The 24,926-nt window shown below is 43.4% G+C and overlaps 2 protein-coding genes across 2 annotated transcripts in view; both read left to right on the forward strand.

Annotated features, from left to right (window-relative positions):
* Positions 1 to 14,129, forward strand: part of LOC118396767 (peptidyl-prolyl cis-trans isomerase FKBP4-like) — an 18,614-nt gene extending 4,485 nt beyond the window's left edge. The window contains exons 2-11 of the mRNA XM_035791193.2: positions 8,388 to 8,532; positions 8,608 to 8,750; positions 8,864 to 8,984; positions 9,094 to 9,250; positions 10,566 to 10,656; positions 10,830 to 10,913; positions 11,506 to 11,691; positions 11,829 to 11,972; positions 12,088 to 12,183; positions 12,814 to 14,129. Coding sequence (XP_035647086.2) covers positions 8,388 to 8,532; positions 8,608 to 8,750; positions 8,864 to 8,984; positions 9,094 to 9,250; positions 10,566 to 10,656; positions 10,830 to 10,913; positions 11,506 to 11,691; positions 11,829 to 11,972; positions 12,088 to 12,183; positions 12,814 to 12,882 — 1,236 coding nt within the window. The 3' untranslated portion in view covers positions 12,883 to 14,129. The remainder of the gene's footprint in view (positions 1 to 8,387; positions 8,533 to 8,607; positions 8,751 to 8,863; positions 8,985 to 9,093; positions 9,251 to 10,565; positions 10,657 to 10,829; positions 10,914 to 11,505; positions 11,692 to 11,828; positions 11,973 to 12,087; positions 12,184 to 12,813) is intronic.
* Positions 14,130 to 18,477: 4,348 nt separating this feature from the next.
* b4galnt3b (beta-1,4-N-acetyl-galactosaminyl transferase 3b) overlaps positions 18,478 to 24,926 on the forward strand; it is a 50,820-nt gene continuing 44,371 nt past the window's right edge. Inside the window, exon 1 of the mRNA XM_035791194.2 lies at positions 18,478 to 19,071. Coding sequence (XP_035647087.1) covers positions 18,933 to 19,071 — 139 coding nt within the window. The 5' untranslated portion in view covers positions 18,478 to 18,932. The remainder of the gene's footprint in view (positions 19,072 to 24,926) is intronic.

Genomic DNA, 24,926 nt, shown 5'->3' on the forward strand with positions numbered 1-24,926 from the left:
TAGTTTCCAGATTCGATCATATTAATGACCAAAGGCTCGTATTTCTGTGTGTTATAATTAAGTCTGATTTGATAGAGTAGTCTGACTGAGCAGCAGCAGGCCTGTAATCATTCATTCAAACAGCACTTTTGTGCGTTTTGCCAGCAGCTCTTTCCAAGCACAGCGCTGTTTATAACTTCAAGCCTATCAGCCTAATGGCTGGTGTAACCAATGTGAAATGGCTAGCTAGTTAGCTGGGTGTGCGCTAATACTGTTTCAAACGTCACTCGCTTTTAGATTTGAAGTCGCGGCTTTTGTGGAGCGATGGGTAACGATGCTTCGAGTGTGGCTGTTGTCGACGTGTTCCTGGTTCGAGCCCAGGTCGGGGCGAGGAGGGGGACGGAAGCTATACTATTACACTGGCAATACTATAGTTCCTAATAAGAACATCCAATAGTCAAAGGTGTATGAAATACAAATGGTATAGAGAGAAATAGTCCTATAAATACTATATTAACTACAACCTAAAACCTCTTACCTTGGAATATTGAAGTCTCATGTTAAAAGGAACCACCTACTTTCATATGTTGTCATGTTCTGAGCAAGGAACTTAAATGTCAGCTTTTTTACATTTTTTTACATGGCACATATTACTTTCTTCTCCAACAATTTGTTTTTGCATTGTTTAAACCAAATTGAACATGTTTCATTATTTATTTCAGGCTAAATTGATTTTATTGATGTTTTATATTAAGTGGAGTCACTGTGGAGCCCTGACCACCCATGAGGAAAGGAATCTAGGAAAGAAAAGTTCACATGTATGTGGTAGGGATTAACCACTGCCATTAGATGGCGATAGTATTGGTTTTAGTGACAGGCTAGTTTCAGTCTCAGGCTGCTGTGGGGTTGCAGCTTGGTGCATCTCACTTCCCCATGTAATCAGAGATGTTATCATTGCTAGGTAGTTTGTACGGTCACTGAAATAGGTGTTTCTGCAGCTAACTATCAAATGTCTAGTCATCACTATTCAGACTTAGCAGTGATCTAGAAGTGTCGTAGTTTTGGCTAGAAGGTTCTGGCCTGGGTAAAAGCATTTCGTAGTTTCTTGTTTGTCAGCAAACATATCTGGTTACCTGGACTTTTTTCTAGAGCCTGCCATATTTGGTATACCTACAGCTGCTTGGAGGGGGAGGGGGGGGGGATTCTCATTCTGGTTTTGGTGACCTGATCCTTCCCAGCTGAATATCCTATATCTGCAGGCAGTATGGCTGGTCAATGTTGACACTGAGATGTGTGTGTGTGAGTGAGAGAGACTGTCAGTCATTCTGGCCCATGGTGTATTTCCCTAAAGGCAGACTTGCACATGGTGTCTCAGACAGTGTCCACATCATCACACAAATAAATCATCCCTTGAACAGTTTGAGCCCACGACCTAAACACAACAGCAGCCCAAAGTACTAGACTACATACATAAAAGTAAGCATGCACCTGTTCAGAAATTGATTGTCAGAACTGTTAGAGCTCTTAGAACCTCCATGGATTGATGAGGAATTTAACTGTATGGTTGAAAGAGATGGGGCAAAAGGAGTGGCTGATAAGTCTGGCTGCACATCTGACTGGCTGACTTTCTGCAAATTGAGACTTATGTGACAACTCAACAAAAAGAAGAAACTGTATTAAAGGTCGAGCGATTTTAAACGGAATGGCCGATTAATTAGGGCCAATTTCAAGTTTTCATAACAATCGGAAATCTGTATTTTTGGACACCGATTTGGCCGATTTAAAAAAAAAAATTTTTTTTTATTTTTTTTTATTATTATTTTAAAATTATTATTATGGCAGAATGACAGATTTTTTCCCTTGTCAGCTCGGGGATTCAATCTTGCAACCTTAAAGTTAACTAGTCCAACACTCTAACCACCTACCTTACATTGCACTCCACGAGGAGCCTGCCTGTTACGCAAATGCAGTAAGAAGCCATGGTAAGTTGCTTGCTAGCATTAAACTTCTCTTTAAAAAAACAATCAATCAATCATAATCACTAGTTAACTTCACATGGTTGATGATATTACTAGTTTACCTAGTGTGTCCTGCATTGCATATAATCGATGCGGTGCGCATTTGTGAAAAAAGACTGTCGTGGCTCCGTGTACCTAACCATAAACATCAATGCCTTTCTTAAAATCAATACACAAGTATATATTTTTAAACCTGCATATTTAGTTAATATTGCCTGCTAACGTGAATTTATTTTAACTAGGGAAATGGTGTCACTTCTCTTGCAACAGAGTCAGGGTATAGTCAGCATTTTGGGTCGCCTGGCTCGTTGCGAACTGTGTGACGACTATTTCTTCCTAACAAAGGCAGCCAACTTCGCCAAACGGGGGATGATTTAACAAAAGCGCATTTGAGAAAAAAGCACAATCGTTGCACGACTGTACCTAACCATAAACATCAATGCCTTTCCTAAAATCAATACACAGAAGTATATATTTTTTAAACCTGCATATTTAGCTAAAAGAAATCCAGGTTCAGGGTATATGCAACAGTTTGGGCTGCCTGGCTCATTGCAAACTAATTTGCCATAATTTTATGTAATTATGACATAACATTGAAGGTTGTGCAATGTAACAGCAATATTTAGACTTATGGATGCCACCCGTTAGATAAAATACGGAACGGTTCTGTATTTCACTGAAAGAATAAATGTTTTGTGATGATGATAGTTTCCAGATTCGACCATATTAATGCCCTAAGGCTCGTATTTCTGTGTGATATTATGTTATAATTAAGTCTATAATTTGATAGAGCAGTCTGACTGAGCGATGGTAGGCACCAGCAGGCTCATAAGCATTCATTCAAACAGCACTTTCGTGTGTTTTGCCAGCAGCTCTTCGCAATGCTTCAAGCATTGCTCTGTTTATGACTTCAAGCATTGCTCTGTTTATGACTTCAAGCCTATCAACTCTCGAGATTAGGCTGGTGTAACTGATGTGAAATGGCTAGCTAGTTAGTGGGGTGCGCGCTAATAGCGTTTCAAACGTCACTCGCTCTGAGACTTGGAGTAGTTGTTCCCCTTGCTCTGCATGGGTTAGGGTTAGATTGTATTGATGTAAGTTAAGTTAAAATTAAAATAAATTCAGTATTGTTGTAATTGTCATTATTACAAATAAATAAATAAAAATATTCAGATTTAATCGGTATCTGCTTTTTTTGGTCCTTCAATAATCGGTAGCGACATTGAAAAATCAGAATCGGTCGACCTCTAAACTGTATTATGAAGCCAAGATCAATGATATAAAGAATTATGGAGAAAAAATGTAGGATTACTTTTAAATGAAGTTATGGGCAGAAAGAAATTCAACTCCATCAGATGGAGTATTTATCACAACCATTTGATGTTGCCAATTATTTTAATGATTATTTCATTGGCAAAGTGGGCAAACTTGAGCAGGAAATGCCAACAATGAACAGTGAGCCATTATATTCATGCATAAAAAAAAAATAATAATAATGAAAAAAGTATTGCACGTTTTGAATTTTGTGAAGTTAGTGTGGGAGAGGTAGAAAAATAATTGTTAACGATCAATAATGACAAACCTCCTGGCATTGACTACTTAGATGGAAAGATACTGAGGATAGTAGTTGACTCTAGCCACTCCTATCTGTCATATCTTTAACCCTTGTTTGGGTCTGTGGGACCAATTTTCAATGTTTACTAAACGAAATGATACAATGAATAATTAATTCATCCTGAGACTCATTGTCCTTTGCTCATTGCACATGTTCTTCACAGAAAATAACACATTTTCATTGAGTGCACACTGTGCACCCCCCTACACGTTTATCTCTGAAACTGGAAACACTTATCTCCCTCACTAGCTTTAAGCACCAACTGTTAGAGCAGCTCACAGATTACTGCACCTGTACATAGCCCACCTATAATTTAGCCCAAACAACTACCTCTTTCACAACTGTATTTAATTAATTAATTAATTTTGCTCCTTTGCGCCCCATTATTTTTATTTCTACTTTGCACATTCTTCCATTGCAAAACTACCATTCCAGTGTTTTACTTGCTATATTGTATTTACTTTGCCACCATGGCCTTTTTTGCCTTTACCTCCCTTCTCACCTCATTTGCTCACATTGTATATAGACTTGTTTATACTGTATTATTGACTGTATGTTTGTTTTACTCCAAGTGTAACTCTGTGTCGTTGTAGCTGTCGAACTGCTTTGGCCAGGTCGTAATTGTAAATGCGAACTTGTTCTCAACTTGCCTACCTGGTTAAATACAGGTGAAATAAATAAATAAAATAAATATTACATATGTGGTGTTTGGGTCCACTGGACCTGAGGGGAATAAGTGTGTGTTGGTGAAAACAAGTAAAAAATTAAACAAAGGTTTGCTGTGTGCATTCATTCTGTCTTCCTCCTCCCTGGGCCTGCTGTTTCAACATAGGCAGGGAGACAGGCAGGGAGACAGACAGGTTCTTGGTGCTGTCTCCTGCTTTTCGCACACTCTTTACCTTTTGTAGTGTGTGAAACTACACAATGTCTTGATGTAACCGGCACAATATTATTACAATAGATTATTTTGATACATTGTGGGAAAAAAACAGATTTTTTTTTACACTCTACTCCAGCCAGGTGCCAATTGGGGGAGGGACACAACAAATAAATAGCTTTGCATGTGTGGCTCCTTACCACAATCAATCAGTATGGCAAAAATAATCTCTGCTCAGAGGGAGAGAAGCTAGTGTGGAAGGAGTGTCTTCCACTTTGGAAGAGCTCCCACCTCAGGCCTGTCCCATGTATTCAACCACTATCAATTGCTCTTAAGTTTGCGACACATTCCCAGTATACTACGTGCCAAATAAAGGCAAAAATGTGGTACTCATGAGTACGCTACATAGGGATGTGGCCAGGAACATCAAAAACCAGAAATCATAATGGATCACAATGCCACAAAAGGAGGGGTGGACAATTTAGACAAGCTGGTGACTGACTACAACTGCAAAAGAAGAACCCTACGTTAGCCACTTGTGATGTTCTTAAACATTTTGGACATCTCGGCGTACAACGCGTTTGTCATCTGGATGGCATTGAACCCAAATTGGGACAGAGAGAAGCTGCAGAGGAGACGGCTCTTTCTCGAGGATCTGGGCAAGGCATTATTAAGTCCTCTAATCCCGAGGAGGCAACATATCCCAAGGACCCCAGCTTCTGCAGCCATGGTGAGGAGGATTCAGGAGGATGCTGGTGCCCCAGCCGCTCGACCCACAGAACCAAGAACTCCAATACCAGGTGTGTGTGTGTGTGTGTCTGACTCTCCTACCTTGTTGTACTAAAAAATCCAAATAACTTCACAGTTCTTCATTGTAAAGGATTTTAACACTGTTTCCCATGTACAATGAACCATAAACAATTAATGAACATGCACCTGTGGAACGATCGTTAAGACACCTACAGCTTAGACAATAGGGTAATTAAGGTCACATTTATGAAAACTTAGGACACTAAAGAGGCCTTTCTACTGACTCCGAAAAACACCAAAAGAAAGATGCCCAGGGTCCCTGCTCATCTACGTGAATGTGCCTTCGGCATGCTGCAAGGAGGCATGAGGACTGCAGATGTGGCCAGGGCAATAAATTGCAATGTCCGTACTGTGAGACGCCTAAGACAGCGCTAAAGGGAGACGGGACGGACAGCTGATCGTCCTCACAGTGGCAGACCACGTGTAACAACACCTGCACAGAATTGGTACATCCGAACATCACACCTGCGGGATAGGTACAGGATGGCAACAGCAACTGCCTGAGTTACACCAGGAACGGCCAATCCTTCCATCAATGCTCAGACTGTCCGCAGTAGGCTGAGAGAGGCTGGACTGAGGGCTTGTTGGCCTGTTGTCTGGTGAGGACCTGCCTTATATCACCTGCAACAACGTCGCCTATGGGCACAAACCCAGCGTCGCTGGACCAGATAGGACTGGCAAAAAGTGCTCTTCACTGACGAGTTGCGGTTTTGTCTCACTAGGGGTGATGGTCAGATTCGCGTTTATCGTCGAAGGAATGAACGTTACCCCAAGGCCTGTACTCTGGAGCGGGATCGATTTGGAGGTAGAGGGTCTGTCATGGTCTGGGGCAGTGTGTCACAGCATCATCGGACTGAGCTTGTTGTCATTGTCTGCAATCTCAACGCTGTGCGTTACAGGGAAGACTTCCTCCCTCGTGTGGAACCCTTACAGCAGTCTCATCCTGACATGACCCTCCAGCATGACGATGCCACCAGCCATACTGCTCGCTCTGTGCGGGATTTCCTGCAAGACAGGAATATCAGTGTTCTGCCATGTTCAGCGAAGAGCCTGGATTTCAATACCATTGAGCACGTCTGGAACCTGCTGGATCGGAAATGTCTGGTGCAGTCCATGAGGAGGAGATGCACTGCAGTACTTAATGCAGCTGGTGGCCACACCAGATACTGACTGTTACTTTTGATTTTGCCCCCCCCCCTGTTCAGGGACACATTATTTAATGTATTTTAGTCACATGCCTGTGGAACTTGTTCAGTTTGTCTGTTGAATGGTATGTTCCTACAAATATTTACACATTTAAAGTTTGCTGAAAATAAACACAGTTGACAGTGAGTAAAACATTAATTTTTTGCTGAGTTTATATATGTGAGTGAGATGTTTGTAAAATTCCTTAAGTGTTTTCATCATCCCAGATTGCAGCCGGTAGTAACGAGAAGATTCGCTGCCATGTGTGTGGACCCAAGAAGGACAGAAAGACATGTGCATCAAGTGCAAGAAATACATTTGCAACACACACACACACACACACACACACACACACACACACACACACACACACAGTAAAACTCTGTCCCTCATGTGGTGTGTAGACCGGCCTTAATTTGTGTTCAATTGGGCTCATTTATCATTCCCATAAAATACTGTATGTAAAATGTGTCCTTCCAGTTTGTTCAAAGCATTAAACATCGATAGTGATGAAAACCGTGTTTCATTTATATTTGTTCAAGATAAACATGATTTATTCCACCCATGTCTTGATTTGAGATTTTTGTTTTTTTTAAGTGTTAAGTATTTTTATGTAAATTGTTATGGCTGTATTGTTTTAAAAACCCAATGATGTTGTGGGTCCATCAGACCCACGAACATTGGGTTACTAACAGAAACATGGAACACTGCACAAGGGTTAATCTGAGCCTAGAGGAAAGTATTTGTCCTCAGGCCTGGAGGGAAGCAATAGTAAGCAGCCTTTTACTGGTTCAGCAGACCTATATAAGCTTGCTGCCAGCTCTTAGCAAACTGTTGGAAAGAATGGTGTTTCACCAAATACAATGCTATTTCTAAACATGTGCTGCACTGACACAAATGACTGATGATTGGTTGAAAGAAATGGATAATAAGATTGTGGGAGCTATACTGTTAGATTTCAGTGCAGCATTCGATATTATTGACCAAAACCTGTTGTTGAGAAAACAAGGGTGTTATGGCTTTTTAACCTCTGCCATATCGTGGCTTCAGAGATGTTGATCTAATAGAACTCAGAGGGTTTTTCTAATATCAAACATGTAAAGGGTGGTGTACTGCAGGGCAGTTCTCTAGGCACTCTACTCTTTTCTATTTTTTTTTTTACCAAGGACCTGCCACTGGCATTAAACAAAACGTGTGTCCATGTATGTTGATTATTCAACCATATATGCATCAGCAACCACTGCTAATGAAGTCAATGAAACTCTTAAAGAGTTGCAGTCTGTTTTGGAATGGGTGGCCAGTAATAAACTGGTCCTGAACATCTCTAAAACTAAGCGCATTTTATTAGGTACAAATAATTCCTTAAGTGCTATACCTCAGCTGAATCTGGTAATGAATGGTGTGGCTGTTGAACAAGTTAAGGAGACTAAATTACTTGGCGTGTAGCTTTTCACAGTCCCCAAATCCAAAACAAATTCCAGAAAGCGTACAGTACTATAGAGCCATTATTGCATGGAACTCTCTTCCATCTCATATTGTTCAAATGAACAGCACACCTGGTTTAAAAAAACTGATAAAGCAACACCTCACAGCACAACGCCTCTCTCCTATTTGACCTTGATAGTTTGTATGTATTGATATGTAGACTACGTGTGCCTCTTTTTACATACATTTTTTTAAATGGATGAAGTTCTGTCCTTGAGCTGTTCTTGTCTATTTAATGTTCTGTGTTATGTTATGCTTTGTGTGAACCCCAGGAAGAGTAGCTGCTGCTTTTGCAACAGCTAATGGGGATCCTAATAAAATACCTAACACTACCACAGACAGACTATGCCATACACTGCTACAGCATAACTAACCTTCACTGTCGCTCTTTCCCTCTCTCCCTCTCCTACATCTGTAGTTGGTGAAGCAAGAGGGCACAGGGACAGAGCTGCCTATGACGGGGGACAAGGTGTTTGTTCACTATGTTGGCACGCTGCTGGATGGAACCCCATTTGACTCCAGTCGCGAACGAGGAGAGAAGTTCTCCTTTGAGCTGGGCAAAGGTGTGTGTGTGCCTGTGTGTGTGTGTGTTGAAGTACATGCCAGGTGATCAAAACTTTTGATTTGTGTGTGTGTAGGTCAGGTAATCAAGGCGTGGGACCTGGGAGTGGCTACTATGAAAGTAGGAGAGATTAGCCAGCTGATCTGTAAACCAGAGTACGCCTATGGCACCGCCGGCAGCCCCCCGAAGATACCCCCCAATGCTACTCTTGTCTTCCAGGTAACCTGTCTGTCTGTGAGGGATTAAGTCTGTTTTAGGTAAACATTCGGTGTCAACATTGACGTGTGTGACTGAGTGCTTAAATTTATGTTTTGTGTGTGTGTGTGTGTTAGGTGGAGCTGTTTGAGTTTCGAGGGGAGGACATCACTGAGGGAGAGGATGGAGGAATTATCCGTCGCATCATCACTAAGGGAGCGGGATACTCCAAACCTAATGAAGGAGCTGCCGTAGAAGGTACTCACACAAACATATCATCATCAGAAAGGAACAGGGATATTCCAAACTAAGACCTACTGTACAGGGTACAATCTCTCACACCTTTCTCGGTCTCTTTCCCCTACAGTGTGCGTGGAGGGCAGCTGTGAGGGCAAGGTCTTTGACCAGAGGGAGCTGAAGTTTGAGTTGGGAGATGGAAAGAGTCTGGGTCTGCCAAGTGGGGTGGAGAAAGCCCTGACCGCCATGGAACAGGGAGAGGAGTCACTCTTCATCATCAAACCCAAGTAATATAGACACACACATTACAAACCTAGTCTACATACTATGTTGTTATTTTGAGAAACATACACTGCTCAAAAAAATTAAGGGACCACTAAAATAACACATCCTAGATCTGAATGAATGAAATATTCTTATTAGGAACTGGAAATGCTGACACACTCCAGCCACATGAGGTCTAGCATTGTCTTGCATTAGGAGGAACCCAGGGCCAACCGCACCAGCATATGGTCTCACAAGGGGTCTGAGGATCTCATCTCGGTACCTAATGGCAGTCAGGCTACCTCTGGTGAGCACACCGAAAGAAATGCCACCCCACACTATGACTGACCCACCGCCAAACCGGTCATGCTGGAGGATGTTGCAGGCAGTAGAACGTTCTCCACGGCGTCTCCAGACTGTCACGTCTGTCACATGTGCTCAGTGTGAACCTGCTTTCATCTGTGAAGAGCACAGGGCGCCAGTGGCGAATTTGCCAATCTTGGTGTTCTCTGGCAAATGCCAAACGTCCTGCACGGTGTTGGGCTGTAAAGCACAACCCCCACCTGTGGACGTCGGGCCCTCATACCACCCTCATGGAGTCTGTTTCTGACCGTTTGAGCAGACACATGCACATTTGTGGCCTGCTGGAGGTGATTTTGCAGGGCCCTGGCAGTGCTCCTCCTGCTCCTCCTTGCACAAAGGCGGAGGTAGCGGTCCTGCTGCTGGGTTGTTGCCCTCCTACGGCTGGGTTGTTGCCCTCCTACGGCCTCCTCCACGTCTCCTGATGTACTGGCCTGTCTCCTGGTAGTGCCTCCATGCTCTGGACACTGCGCTGACAGACACAGCAAACCTTCTTGCCACAGCTCGCATTGATGTTCCATCCTGGATGAGCTGCACTACCTGAGCAATTTGTGTGGGTTGTAGACTCATGCTACCACTAGAGTGAAAGCACCGCCAGCATTCAAAAGTGACCAAAACATCAGCCAGGAAGCATAGGAACTGAGAAGTGGTCTGTGGTCACCACCTGCAGAACCACTCCTTTATTGGGGGTGTCTTGCTAATTGCCTATAATTTCCACCTGTTGTCTATTCCATTTGCACAACAGCATGTGAAATTTATTGTCAATCAGTGTTGCTTCCTAAGTGGACAGTTTGATTTCACAGAAGTGTGATTGACTTGGAGTTACATTGTGTTGTTTAAGTGTTCCCTTTATATTTTTGAGCAGTGTATAATGGTGTGTTCTCTGGGTATATTGTCTGAGTTGTGTGGCTGTGTATGTATGGATATCTAATTGTAGTGTCGGTCGATATGAATTTCTAAGTGTGTGTGTGTGTGTAGGTATGGCTATGGAAACATAGGAAGCAGCAAGTACAGTATTCCTGGTGGAGCCACTCTGCAGTACAAACTCAAACTGACCACCTTCGAGAAGGTATGACCCCTCACCCTTTAGCAATTATCAACCAGAGAGTCCTGTCCAGAGACATGCCTTAGGCATTTTATTCATGACATTTCCAAACTGTTTGCCTACTAAGTGTACCCCAGATGAGTCTGGTGTTTTGAGAGGTGATTTGCTGGCTGACTGAAGCATTTCCTATTCCCCAGGCTAAGGAATCCTGGGAGATGAACTCAGCAGAGAAACTGGAGCAGAGCGTCATCATTAAGGAGAAAGGAACACAGTACTTCAAGGTTTAGATTTTAGTCATTTAGTAGATCCAGAGAGACATACAGGAGCAATTAGGATTAAGTACCTTGCTCAAGGGCACATCGACAGGTTTTTAACCACTAGGTTACCTGTGTGTGGGTGGAGATAAGTAGCTTCAAGCAGCAGTGCAGTATAACTAGCCAGGTCACCCGTGATACAAGTCAGTATTAGACATCCAGCCTTGTCTGGGGTTGTCGGGAGATGATGTGGAAACGCGCTGTTGCCTTTAAATACGTTTTATTTTTGCTAGGGCGGTGGGGTTGGTGGATGGGTTTAAGCGTCTGCCTCTGGTGCAAAAGGTTGCATGTTTGAATCCAGCAGCGATGGAAAGTTGTTTTTTAGATTTTTTTTTTTATCCCAAACCTTATAACCCTTACCGTAGCCATTTGCAGTTAATGCCTAACTTTAAGATTTCGGAGATTACCTGAAACACTTTGAAATTTGACGTTTGAGAAACCTGGATGAATGTATAATTCTGAGGTGAGACTGTGTGAGCATGTTTAGTATAATGTGTGTGTGTGTGTGTGTGTGTGTGTGTGTGTGTGTGTGTGTGTGTGTGTGTGTGTGTGTGTGTAGGAAGGGAAGCATCGCCAAGCGTCTGTCCAGTATAAGAGGATTGTGTCATGGCTGGAGAATGAATCAAGTTTGCCTGAGGGGGAGGACCAGAAAGCTAAAGCCCTGCGATTGGCTGCTCACCTCAACCTGGCCATGTGCTTCATCAAGCTTCAGGAACCAAGCTCTGCCTTTGACAACTGTGACAAGGTACACACAGACTCGATTAGGAGATACAGTCAGGTCAGGTGTGTGTATCTTAACATATCTGACATCCTAAATATTCCACACCAAACCTATTCCCCCACTTACTTTTGGTTTCTGCTCTCTCTCGCATGTGTGCGAAGGCCCTGGAGCTAGACGAATCCAATGAAAAGGCTCTATTCCGGAGGGGGGAGGCGCTGTTTGCCATGAAGGAGTTTGATAGGGCGAGAGGAGACTTCCAGCGCGTCACCCAGCTTTATCCTAGCAACAAGGCCGCCAAGAGCCAGGTACTGTACTAGAATGGTCTTTATGTGCCCCGTCTAAACTTCCCTCTCCTCTCATCTGGATGTCCATCTCTGCTTGCTCTTTGTCTGATCCGGGGCTCTCTGTCTGCCCTCCCAGGTGGCTCTGTGCCAGAAACAGATTAAGGAGCAGCATGAGAAGGACAAGAGGCTCTACGCCAACATGTTCCAGAAGTTCGCAGAGAGAGACGCCAAGGTGAGTCAAACAGCCAACACACTACACATTTCCTGTAGCCACGCTACACTTCCCCGAGCTCCTACAGATTAAACTCTTCCCCTAGCCCCAAGGTGAGTTGAGATTGAATACTGGAGAGACATCAGAACAGATTCACCCACACTTAGCATCATATAAGAAAGCGTTCCACAGGGATGCTGACCCATGTTGACTCCAATGCTTCCCACAGTTGTCAAGTTAGCTGGATGTCCTTTTGGGTGGTGGACCATTCTTGATACACACAGGAAACTGTTGAGTGTGCAAAACCCAGCAGCATTGCATTTCTTGACACACTCAAACCAGTGTGCCTGGCAGCTACTGCCATACCCTTTTCAAAGGCACTTAAATATTTTGTCTGGCCCATTGACACTCTGAATGGCACACATATACATATTCCATGTCTCAACTGTCTCAAGGCTTAAAAATCCTTCCTTAACCTGTCTCCTTCCCTTCATCTACACTGAAGTGGATTTAACAAGTGACATCAATAAGGGATCATAGCTTTCACCTGGGTAGCCTATGTTATGGAAAGAGCATGTTCTTAATGTTTTGTATACTCAGTGTAAATTACTGTTTTAATGTCTCTCTTTTTGTTTCTGCTGTGATGAATAGAAGGACGCTGACAAGGGGACGGAGAACGTAGGTGGGATGGATGTAGAGGAGAGTGGAGGAGAGGAGTAATGACTACTGGAGAAAGATGTCAGACTGTGTCATGAAGACTTTTAAAACTTCAGACATTCGTGTTTATAAAGAGAGAATGTGTTTATGATAAGTGTGTGTGTGTGTCCATGGCTCAACTGTATCCCCTGTGTGAGTGTGTGTGTGTGTCTGCGTGCTATCGTCATGGCAGCTAGCTGGCTGGGTGGGCCTTCTGTAGCTGACTGCACTCAGGAGGTGTGGCTAAAAGGAGTGCCCCCCATCCCTCTGGTTAGCATGTAGCAGGCTGTCCCTCCCTCCACCACTCCCGCTACCCCCCTTTACTCATAGAGCTCCTTGCTTAATGGAGTTGGAAGCCCAGTACTGGGTGTGCATATTTGTGTGTGTGTGTATGTGTGTGTAAACCCCCCTTTCACCCAGCAAGGGCTAATCCCCAAATCCCCTTCACTTCTCACCACCTTCCAAGGCCAACTGATCAACTCCTGGGGACTGCTTCATGTGTATGTGTGACAGTAGCAGCTCCCTCTCTAGCAGCAGTCATGCTAACTAAACGGTTGCTCTCTGCTTCTCAAACGCACTGTATGTTCTTACTCTGGGTTTATGATTTCTCTTAATTGTTCTTGATGGGATGATGATTTACTTCACACCTAGAAGGGTGTGTGTGAAGCAGCTTAAGCCGCTTCTTCTGGTCAGACTGAACCAGTATCAAGCTCAGTCACATTACATATATAGTCTTACTGTAGTCTGTCTGCATTCCAAATGACACTCTATACCTTGTAGATCAGGGTTTCCCAAACGCGATCCTGGGGCCCCCAATGGGTGCACGTTTAGATTTTTCCCCAACACTACACAGCTGATTCAAAGAATCAAAGCTGGATGATGAGTTGGTTAATTAAATTATCTGTGTAGTGCTAGGGCGGGGGGCGGGGGACCGCGTTTGGGAGACCCTGTTGTAGATGGCTCAATATGCCCTACTTTTTGACCAATAATCAGAGGTGGCTACTAAAGTAGTGCACTATATAGGTAATTGGTGTCATTTGAGATGCAGACTTACTGTAATCTTATTCTTGCATACAGCATCTCCAGCAGACCTGGCTCTAGGTTCAGCTAAACAAGGTCCTGTGAAGCAGAGCAGCTAGGGAGTGAGATTGGTCAGGGTTTGGGGTGTCAACTGCATGCTGGTTGGTTGGGGGGAGGTCTATCTGATTGGAGCATCACGATTGGTTCTCAGACTGAAGGCTCTAATGACTAATAAACAGAAATTACTCAAACTCTGGTCTGTGTCCTCATTTTTTGTACTTAGGTCACTGTATCTTTTGACCAATCGATTTTGTAGTATACAGTGGAAACAATAAAAGTAGTTTTTACAAGATTCAAATACAAACTAATTGGGTGAACCAAAAGCAATTCTCCCATTTCAGATAGAATCTACCGATAATGTATGACAAGGAAATTCAAAGACCGTTCCTTGGGACAACCCTAAACCAACTCTTAACCTTTTAAATGGAAACTTCAGTGGGGTGACAACAAATTTGGGTCAAAAGTTGGGTTTCCTAAAGCTGGTTTGCAACATGACAGTTTCAGCATGTTTGAAGGGTCTGGCCTCCTGTGTGTGATGTATTTTCTTTTTAAATCCTACAGATAGTAATGATCTGATTAACGGGGTGGCGGGTAGCCTTGTGGTTAGAGCGTTGGACTTGTATCTGAAAGGTTGCAAGATTGAATCCCCAAGCTGACAAGGTAAAAATCTGTCGTTCTGCCCCTGAACAAGGCAGTTAACCCACTGTTCTTAACTGACTTGCCAAGTTAAATAAAGGTTAAAAAAATCAAATCTGGTATCATTTTCTCTTTAATCCAGAGCAGTGCTCCCCAACCCTTCCTGTAGGTTTTTGCTCCAACTCTAATCTAGCACACCTGATTATAATAATTACCTGGTTGATAAGCTGAATCAGGTCAGTTACAACGGGTTGGAGAAAAACCTACAGGAGGGTATCTCCAAGAACAGGGTTGGAAAGCCCTCATCCAGAGCCATATAAATCAGTATACGTGGCCAATGCAGAGCTCAAACCTACCACCCTCTTCTGTAAACCAGCTATCTGAACCAGATCTGGATCGACATGATCCTAGATCAGACTAGAGTTGTTTACATTTAAGTCATTTAGCAGACGCTCTTATCCAGAGCGACGTTATTGTTCTGTTAACTGTGGATATGAACCCACCACAAACGGGAACTAGGCTAACTCAGTTCACTAGACATTTGTGTTCAGTTGGTGGTGGGTCAGTAGTACTGCCCATCAGCTGAACCTGTCTCTCCTTTCATCTGCATGGCTGCTTAGGTGGCCATGACATCAGGTGGCTCTACTTCCTGTTTCTTTCACATACAACTGTGTCCTGGTTTCCATCTCATTGAATAGGTAAACATATGAAGGTCACATGCTGTGGCTGGAGATAAAGGAGGGAAAACAAGACCGGTGAAAGCAACATGATGAATGCGTAGCTTATATTAGATTTTTGCTTTCACCTGTAGTTCTTTGCTATCAATGTAAAAGAGGACAGGTTCCTACGGAATTAAGTAAATATTATAGCTACTTCAGTTACGGTTTTTATTTTCTATATGCTCTTATAACCTTGTATACAAAGACTTCTATATGAAGACTTAAAGACGGCCTATTCAAGGCTAAGAACGTTAGATTTCTCTCCCCATTGCAGGGTCACTGCTGGGTAACACACACACACTGGGTTACTGGGCGCCAAGGCAGGGCCATCCGCAGTGTCATCTTACAGACACTGACTCTTCTGATGAACACAGGCTGTCACACACTCTGACATAAGCTATTCAATCCCTAGCGATAGAGCTGCCAGCATAGTTTGACTATGACAACAAAACACTGAACAGGACCAGGTGTGATGCTTCCGGATACATTAACTTGACCATATAATAACTTCTCCACTGGCAGTGGTTGAAAAAATACCAAATGGTGATACTTGAGTAAAGATACCTTAATAGAAAATGACTCAACTGAAAGTCACCCAGTAAAATACTAAGTCAGTAAATGTAATTGCAAAATATACCTAAGTATCAAAGTATAAGTCATGTCAAAGTGTTTATATTAAGCAAACCAGACAGCACAATTGTCTTTTTTTGCGTGTTTTTTTTACAGCTAGCCAGGGGCACACTCCAACACTCAGACATCATTTACAAATGAAGCATTTTACTTTAATGAGTCCGCCAGATCAGATCAGTCGGGATGCCCAGGGATGTTCTCTTGATAAGTGCGTGAATTTCCGTGAGCAAGACTTTTAAACAGGTCAACATTCACAGGACCAGACGGACTACCAGGATGTGTACTCAGAGCATGCACAGACCAACTAGCAAGTGTCTTCACTGACATTTTCAACCTGTCCCTGACCAAGTCTGCAATGCTTACATGTTTCAAGCAGACCCCCATAGTCCCTGTGCCCAAAAAAGCGAAGGTAACCTGCTTAAATGACTACCGCCGTGTAGCACTCACGTCAGTAGCCATGAAGTGCTTTGAAAGGCTGGTCATGGCTCACATCAACACCATAATCCCAGAAACCCTAGACCCACTCCAAATCGCATACCGTCCCAACAGATCCACAGATGAAGCAATCTCAATTGCAATTGCACTCCACTCCTGTTCTCCCTATTCACCCACGACTGCATGGCCAGGCACGACTCCAACACCATCATTAAGTTTAATGACAACACAGTGGTAGGCCTGATCACCGACAGCGATGAGACAGTTTATAGGGAGGACGTCAGAGACCTGGCAATGTGGTGCCAGGACAACAACCTCTCCTTCAACGTGAGCAAGACAAAGGAGATGATCGTGGACTACAGGAAAAGAAGGGCCGAAGACGCCCCCATTCACCTCGATGGGGCTGTAGTTGAACGGGTCGAGAGTTTCAAGATCCTTCGTGTCCATATCACCTACAAACTATCATGGTCCAATCACACCAAAAAAGTTGTGAAGAGGGCACGACAATGCCTTTTCCCCCTCAGAAAACTGAAAAGAGGCCTCCCGGGTGGCGCAGTGGTCTGCATCGCAGTGCCTTAGACCACCTGACATTCTGAGTTTGAGAGTTTGAGGCTCTGTCGCAGCCTGGGCTCTAATGTTTACTTACCCTACATTACTCATCTCATATGTATATACTGTACGCTATACCATCTACTGCATCTTGCCATCTTGATGTAATGTATCACTAGCCACTTTAAACCATGCCGTTTAATATTGTAATGAAACACCAGGGAACGGGTCTCTAACCCTCGACCTTTTAGCCCGAGGTCCCGCGCGCTATCGACTGTGCCGCAAAAGCATGCTCGTGCGGCTGAGTCGATTACCGCGCTTATAAAAACAGGGTTACACTACTCTACACCTTTCAAAGAACGCGTCCTCACGCTAGTTTGCGACTCTACGTTTTACAGAAACGCGCTCACCCACCAAGCACACGCACTGTCGTGAATGCAAGGTCCGATAACTTCTGACACCAATGTCATGAAACAGCAGGGAGCAGGTCTCGAACCCTCGACCCTCGAGCCCGAGGTCCGGCGCGCTATCGACTGTGCAAAAGCATGTTCGTGATTTCCGCGTTTATAAACCAAGGGTCGTTACAATATGTTTTCATACCCTACATTACTCATCTCATATGTATATACTGTACTCTATACTGTACTCTACTGCATCTTGCCTATGCCGTTCGGCCATCACTCATTCATATATTTGTTTGTACATATTCGTAATCATGCCTTTACACTTGTGTGTATAAGGTAGTTGTGAAATTTTTAGGTTATATTACTTGTTGGATATTACTGCATAGTCGGAACAAAAAGCACAAGCATTTCGCTACACTCGCATTAACACCTGCTAACCATGTGTATGTGACAAATACATTTGATTTTGTGTAGGCCTAATAACAATCGCAGAATACCATTACAATAAACGTAGGTGTTTGGATGAATGTGCGCGGGTTGCCTTAAGGAGCACCTTTTGAAAGACTGCTAGTTCAATCTTCTCGGTGTAACAGTTGGGATAAAGAGAAAAATCAGAATACAATGCATCTCATCCCTGGATTGCGTACATGTTCCAAGCTCCCCATTGCCTTAATCTACATAGTTATGTTGTCCAACCCTAGTGCAGCTGTAAGCAAGGGGGTCGGATCTGCTGGCTACACATGGATACAACACTTGCACTGGTCATTCACACCAGCTTGTTGATACATTAGCTAATTAGCATGTCATGTCAAGGTGACTTCCAGAAGGTGACCAATACTACAAGTTATTTCTACCTCCCCCATCGAAATACATATTACTTTATTTTACAAGTTTTAACTAGCGCTATGCTATTGTTGCCAGCATAAATTAGCTCGCTGGGAATGGTTTAGGACAACTGACTGAACCTAATCCATCCGTCTCAACTCTCAGCTGCGCGACATACGTCATCAATTTGGGCACCAAGCGTGTCCGTTTTGCCTCTCCGAGATTTCTACTTGATTTGACTTTTTGTAGCAGGTTAGAAGAATTAGGTTAAGGTTAGGAAAAGAGTTATGGTTACAAAAGCTGCATCCCATCTCGTCGAAACCTACAACCTGGGCCACTGGCTGCGATACGACGCGGGCGTGGCCACGTAACCCCACCCATAAATCTCTCTGAGCGGGTGCTTATGTGCTTGTTCTGTTTGTGTTTACGCAGTGAAGCGAGAAGGGCACAGGAAACCGTTCGGGGTTGCTATGATTTTTTTGTTTAGTTCGATATGTAGCTTTGTAGTAGTCAACCAACCCAACAGCCAGTCTCGACTCGATTAAACAGGGGTAAATTCAACATAGCGCTCGAGTCAAAGCAAACTCAAAGCCGGAGCCTGCCGGGTTATTTACGGGATGAAATAAGTCACCTCGCCACCATCGGGAGGTGGGAGTGTTGGGGTCACCGTCCGTGTATCGCGAACCGGGTTGCGAGACTGACGGGCGGTCAGCCTGGTCCAACTTTGCCGAACGAACAAAGCCGCCAAATTCACTGACTGGGTCCCCGGGAGCAAGCAGCAGGGAGATCAGTCAACATGGTCAAGTCTTTCTTCCCGCTGAAGAAACTGAGACGGAGTGGGAAACATATGCTGTTCTTAGTTCTGCTGATGTTGGGAGCTTTCGCTGTCTACCACGAGTTTGTTGCTACTAAGGCGTGGAGGAGCACCAAAAGCCGTGAGTAGGCTATGATCAACACGTGTGTGTGTGTGTGTGTGTGTGTGTGTGTGTGTGTGTACTGGTAGTTCATCAACTGTATTACCAAATGAGCTAACTTGATATTTTTTCACCAATTCTAGGGTATTTTATCAATGGTACATTCCATAGTGTCATTGAATGGTGGGCCTTTTCTGCAAGGTGGAAAATAAACACTTACACTCTACTGTAGTCAACTTTTTCAAATCCTGTGTTGTTGTAAGGACTAAGAACTTTCTAGCCAACTTTAGAAATATGTAAGGTGTGGCTGATGGGCTGCTGACATGAGAGATTTACAGGACTGTCCCATACTCTGCAGGTGATCACACACACTGCCTACACAACGAGACAACTCATCTGGGAGTTCCCTTTTCCCTTAGTTCTGAATGCTGATAATAGTGTAGTGCAGTAAGAGTCAACCATTCAACATAACTACAACAACACTGCACACACCGTGATGAAGCCTGTTGAAGTTGTTGAAGCATCAATACTGGAAATATGACATGCAAACACAACCATAGAAGTGTCCAGACACAGTATGTGGGACGTGTGTGTACATGTTGGTCTTTGTTGAGTGGTGCTTCTTTCCATTTGCCCTTGTACCTGCTATCACTAGTACACAAACTTGTATGTAGCAGTGGTAGCCTCATACCTGGGGCTGGAGGGGTAGAGCTTTGGATCGCTGCTGTCAATACACACACACTCCTGTAAAGATGGCCCTCCTAACCCCATCCCCCCTCTCTCTCACAACCTCAAATGTACACTCCTTCCAGTTCTTGTTCAAGAGGTGTGTAAAGGAGAGAATTAATAATACACCTCCTTCTGGACATAGACATACAGATGAAGTCGGAAGTTTACATACCACTTAGCCAAATACATTTAAACTCAGTTCAGTCCCTGACTTTTAATCCTAGTAAATTTCCCTGTCTTAGATCAGTTAGGGTCACCACTTTATTTTAAGAATGTGAAATGTCAGAATAATAGTAAAGTGATTTATTTCAGCTTTTATTTCTTTCATCACATTCCCAGTGGGTCAGAAGTTTACATACACTCAATTAGTATTTGGTAGCATTGCCTTTAAATTGTTTAACTTGGGTCAAATGTTTCGGGTAGCCTTCCACAAGCTTCCCATGTGCACATGTCCCCATGTGCAGTTGCAAACCGTAGTCTGGCTTTTTCATGGCAGTTTTGGAGCGGCCTTTCAGGTTATGTTGATATAGGACTCGTTTTACTGTGGATATAGATACTTTTGTACCTGTTTCCTCCAGCATCTTCACAAGGTCCTTTGCTGTTTTTCTGGGATTGGTGCGAGAAGTGCAAATCAAAGTAAGTTCATCTCTAGGAGACAGAACGCATCTCCTTCCTGAGCGGTATGACGGCTGCGTAGGCCCATGGTGTTTATACTTGCATACTATTGTTTGTACAGATGAACGTGGTACCTTCAGGCGTTTGGAAATTGCTCGCAAGGATGAACCAGACTTGTGGAGGTCTACAGTTTTTTTTTTTTTTTTTTTTCCTGAGGTCACATGTCAAGCAAAGATGCACTGAGTTTGAAGGTAGGCCTTGAAATACATCCACAGGTATACCTCCAATTGACTCAAATGATGTCAATTAGCCCATCAGAAACTTCTAAAGCCATGACATAATATTCTGGAATTTTCCAAGCTGTTTAAGGGCACAGTCAACTTAGTGCATGTAAACTTCTGACCCACTGGAATTGTGATACAGTGAAATCTGTCTGTAAACAATTGTTGGAAAAATTACTTGTGTCATGCACAAAGTAGATGTCCTAACCGACTTGCCAAAACTATAGTTTGTTAACAAGACTTTTGTGGAGTGGTTGAAAAACAACTTCTTATGACTCCAACTTAAGTGTATTTAACTTCTGATTTCAACTGTATCTTCATCACTAAGGGACAGAGATACGCCAAGCCTCATGAAGGAGCTGCCTTAGAGGTACAAACAGTGCATTCCTGAGCCTCCTCACAATGTGGAGTGAGGACATCACCCTCTGAGTATGTGTGTCTGTATAGTGATGGGACAAATGATGTATATCGGATGTTGGTCTGTGTGCCCATACACCTAGGGAGAGGAGAGCGAGAGAGACATAAAATCATGGGAAGAGGGAAAGGAGGAGAATAGAATCTCTTCTATTTTGAGTTAAAAATATGATTTTTTACTCTAAAATTACCCTGTATCCACACTCCACCTACCCCATTCATAGACACTAGCTGCTAGATGAGTTTTTGAAGAGCCTTGGTGCAAGCTCTATACATTAACATGCATTGCTTACATTACTTATGTTTCTAACAAAAAGAAAATACAGCATCTTTTCATATCAGCAATAAATTAAATAAATTAAGGTTAAATTACTATCCACCTTTTTTATGGCTGTGTTGGAACACTAACCATATCTCTCCATGTTACATCTCTTGTTTACATTACATTACATTTAAGTCATTTAGCAGACGCTCTTATCCAGAGCGACTTACAAATTGGTGCATTCACCTTATGACATCCAGTGGAACAGCCACTTTACAATAGCGCATCTAAATCTTTTAAGGGGGGGGGGTGAGAAGGATTACTTTATCCTATCCTAGGTATTCCTTAAAGAGGTGGGGTTTAAGGTGTCTCCGGAAGGTGGTGATTGACTCCGCTGTCCTGGCGTCGTGAGGGAGTGTGTTCCACCATTGGGGAGCCAGAGCAGCGAACAGTTTTGACTGGGCTGAGCGGGAACTGTACTTCCTCAGTGGTAGGGAGGCGAGCAGGCCAGAGGTGGATGAACGCAGTGCCCTTGTTTGGGTGTAGGGCCTGATCAGAGCCTGGAGGTACTGAGGTGCCGTTCCCCTCACAGCTCCGTAGAAGACATAGACAGCCACCTGTGCTATTTAGCTATATAACGTGCTCCGGATACCTGTGTGTAAGCCATAACTGGGGAGGAAGTGTAGTCAATCCACTTGAGGCACACAGTTTGTGGATCAGTGCAAAACTTCTACAGTAATTGTCTTTTTATTTGATGCATTTTATTTCTCGCCGATATCAATTTTTTATTTTTTTTATTTCACCTTTATTTAACCAGGTAGGCTAGTTGAGAACAAGTTCTCATTTGCAACTGCGACCTGGCCAAGATAAAGCATAGCAGTGTGAACAGACAAAACACAGAGTTACACATGGAGTAAACAATTAACAAGTCAATAACACAGTAGAAAAAAAAGAGGAGTCTATATACATTGTGTGCAAAAGGTATGAGGTAGGCAAATAATTACAATTTTGCAGATTAACACTGGAGTGATAAATGATCAGATGGTCATGTACAGGTAGAGATATTGGTGTGCAAAAGAGCAGAAAAGTAAAAACAGTATGGGGATGAGGTAGGTAAAAATGGGTGGGCTATTTACCGATAGACTATGTACAGCTGCAGCGATCGGTTAGCTGCTCAGATAGCAGATGTTTGAAGTTGGTGAGGGAGATAAGTCTCCAAAGATAAGGGGCGTATCTGCAAATGTTTCGAAAACCGGTTTAAACAATGATTATAGACTTTTCTAAATGTTAAAACACAGCGTGGGAATTGTAGTTCACATGGAGCCAAATGTGGGTGACTGTAACTGCTGTAAACCCAACACATGGAGTAGGGTTTTCGAGAGCTACTCTCCACCCGTGTGATAATGACAGACTTCCAGAGCACCAGTACTCTCTCTCCCTACCTCAACCCCCGCTAAACTCACATGCTAACCCCATAGCATTGCCTATAAATACAGTGGGGCAAAAAAGTTTAGTCAACCACCAATTGTGCAAGTTCTCCCACTTAAAAAGATGAGAGAGGCCTGTAATTTTCATCATAGGTACACTTCAACTATGACAGACAAAATAAAAATCCAGAAAATCACATTGGGATTTTTAATCAATTTATTTGCAAATTATGGTGGAAAATAATTATTTGGTCACATACAAACAAGCAAGATTTCTGGCTCTCCAAACTCCACTATGGCCATGACCAAAGAGCTGTCAAAGGACACCAGAAACAAAATTGTAGACCTGCACCAGGCTGGGAAGACTGGATCTTCAATAGGTAAGCAGCTTGGTTTGAAGAAATCAACTGTGGGAGCAATTATTAGGAAATGGAAGACCACTGATAATCTCCCTCGATCTGGGGCTCCACGCAAGATCTCACCCGTGGGGTCAAAATGATCACAAGAACGGTGAGCAAAAATCCCAGAACCACACGGGGGACCTAGTGAATGACCTGCAGAGAGCTGGGACCAAAGTAACAAAGCCTACCATCAGTAACACACTACGCCGCCAGAGACTCAAATCCTGCAGTGCCAGACGTGTCCCCCTGCTTAAGCCAGTACATGTCCAGGCCCGTCTGAAGTTTGCTAGAGAGCATTTGGATGATCCAGAAGAAGATTGGGAGAATGTCATGCGGTCAGATGAAACCAAAATAGAACTTTTTGGTAAAAACTCAACTCGTCGTGTTTGGAGGACAAAAAATGCTGAGTTGCATCCAAAGAACACCATACCTACTGTGAAGCATGGGGGTGGAAACATCATGCTTTGGGGCTGTTTTTCTGCAAAGGGACCAGGGCGCCTGATCCGTGTAAAGGAAAGAATGAATGGGGCCTGTTATCGTGAGATTTTGAGTGAAAACCTCCTTCCATCAGCAAGGGCATTGAAGATTAAACGTGCCTGGGTCTTTCAGCATGACAATGATCCCAAACACACCGCCCGGGCAATGAAGGAGTGGCTTCGTAAGAAGCATTTCAAGGTCCTGGAGTGGCCTAGCCAGTCTCCAGATCTCAACCCCATAGAAAATCTTTGGAGGGAGTTGAAAGTCCGTGTTGCCCAGCAACAGCCCCAAAACATCACTGCTCTAGAGGAGATCTGCATGGATGAATGGTCCAAAATACCAGCAAGTGTGTGTGAACCTTGTGAAGACTTACAGAAAACGTTTGACTTCTGTCATTGCCAACAAAGGGTATATAACAAAGTATTGAGAAACTTTTGTTATTGACCAAATACTTATTTTCCACCATAATTTGCAAATAAATTAATTAAAAATCCTACAATGTGATATTCTGGATTTTTTTGGGATAAATTACAGGCCTCATCTTTTTAAGTGGGAGAACTTGCACAATTGGTGGCTGACTAAATACTTTTTTTTGCCCCACTGTACACACAGGGTAGCCTACATTTACTTTGTATATTTTTGCTGTTGTTGTACGTGCCTGGTTTGTGTTTGAGTCCAGAAGGCTGGTGTTCATCTCAGACCTGATTCCTAGGCTTGAGCTCTCTGGGCTAACATGGTCTTGAATCGAGCAGACAACCCTTATTGGAACATCAGCCATAGAGGGTTGTATTTGGAAGCGAGGAGTGTGTGTGCTTACCCTTTACACTCATACCTGTATAAGGGTTGATAAAATGCAGATTTGGACTCTAAGTGCCTAAATTGGAACATAATGGCTGTACAGTAACATGCTATACATGACCTCAAAGCTCTGGCTCTGTACTTCACAGTGCTTTTAGAGTTTTGACTGACAGCCATTCTGAACTTCCACTTGTCGTGCAACAGTAAGTTGGTCCAATTCATCCCGGTAATTGTTCAACTTTTGCAAATTTGTTGTCTAAGTGAGGGAAATGCTGTACATTTACAATGACTCTATGTACACAAACAAAATATAGAGATGTTACATGGAAAGTGTTGCCCCCCCACACACACACCTACATCCTGATATTACTGGGTTCTGACTACTAGATGGTGCTGTTCCTGCTATTAGGTAAATAATTGTTTACTTGTTTACTAACCAGGGGTTGGATCTGGGTCAAGGAACCAAAAATGG

This window comes from Oncorhynchus keta, chromosome 17, assembly GCF_023373465.1.
Source record: "Oncorhynchus keta strain PuntledgeMale-10-30-2019 chromosome 17, Oket_V2, whole genome shotgun sequence".
In the NCBI taxonomy this organism is placed as follows: domain Eukaryota; kingdom Metazoa; phylum Chordata; class Actinopteri; order Salmoniformes; family Salmonidae; genus Oncorhynchus; species Oncorhynchus keta.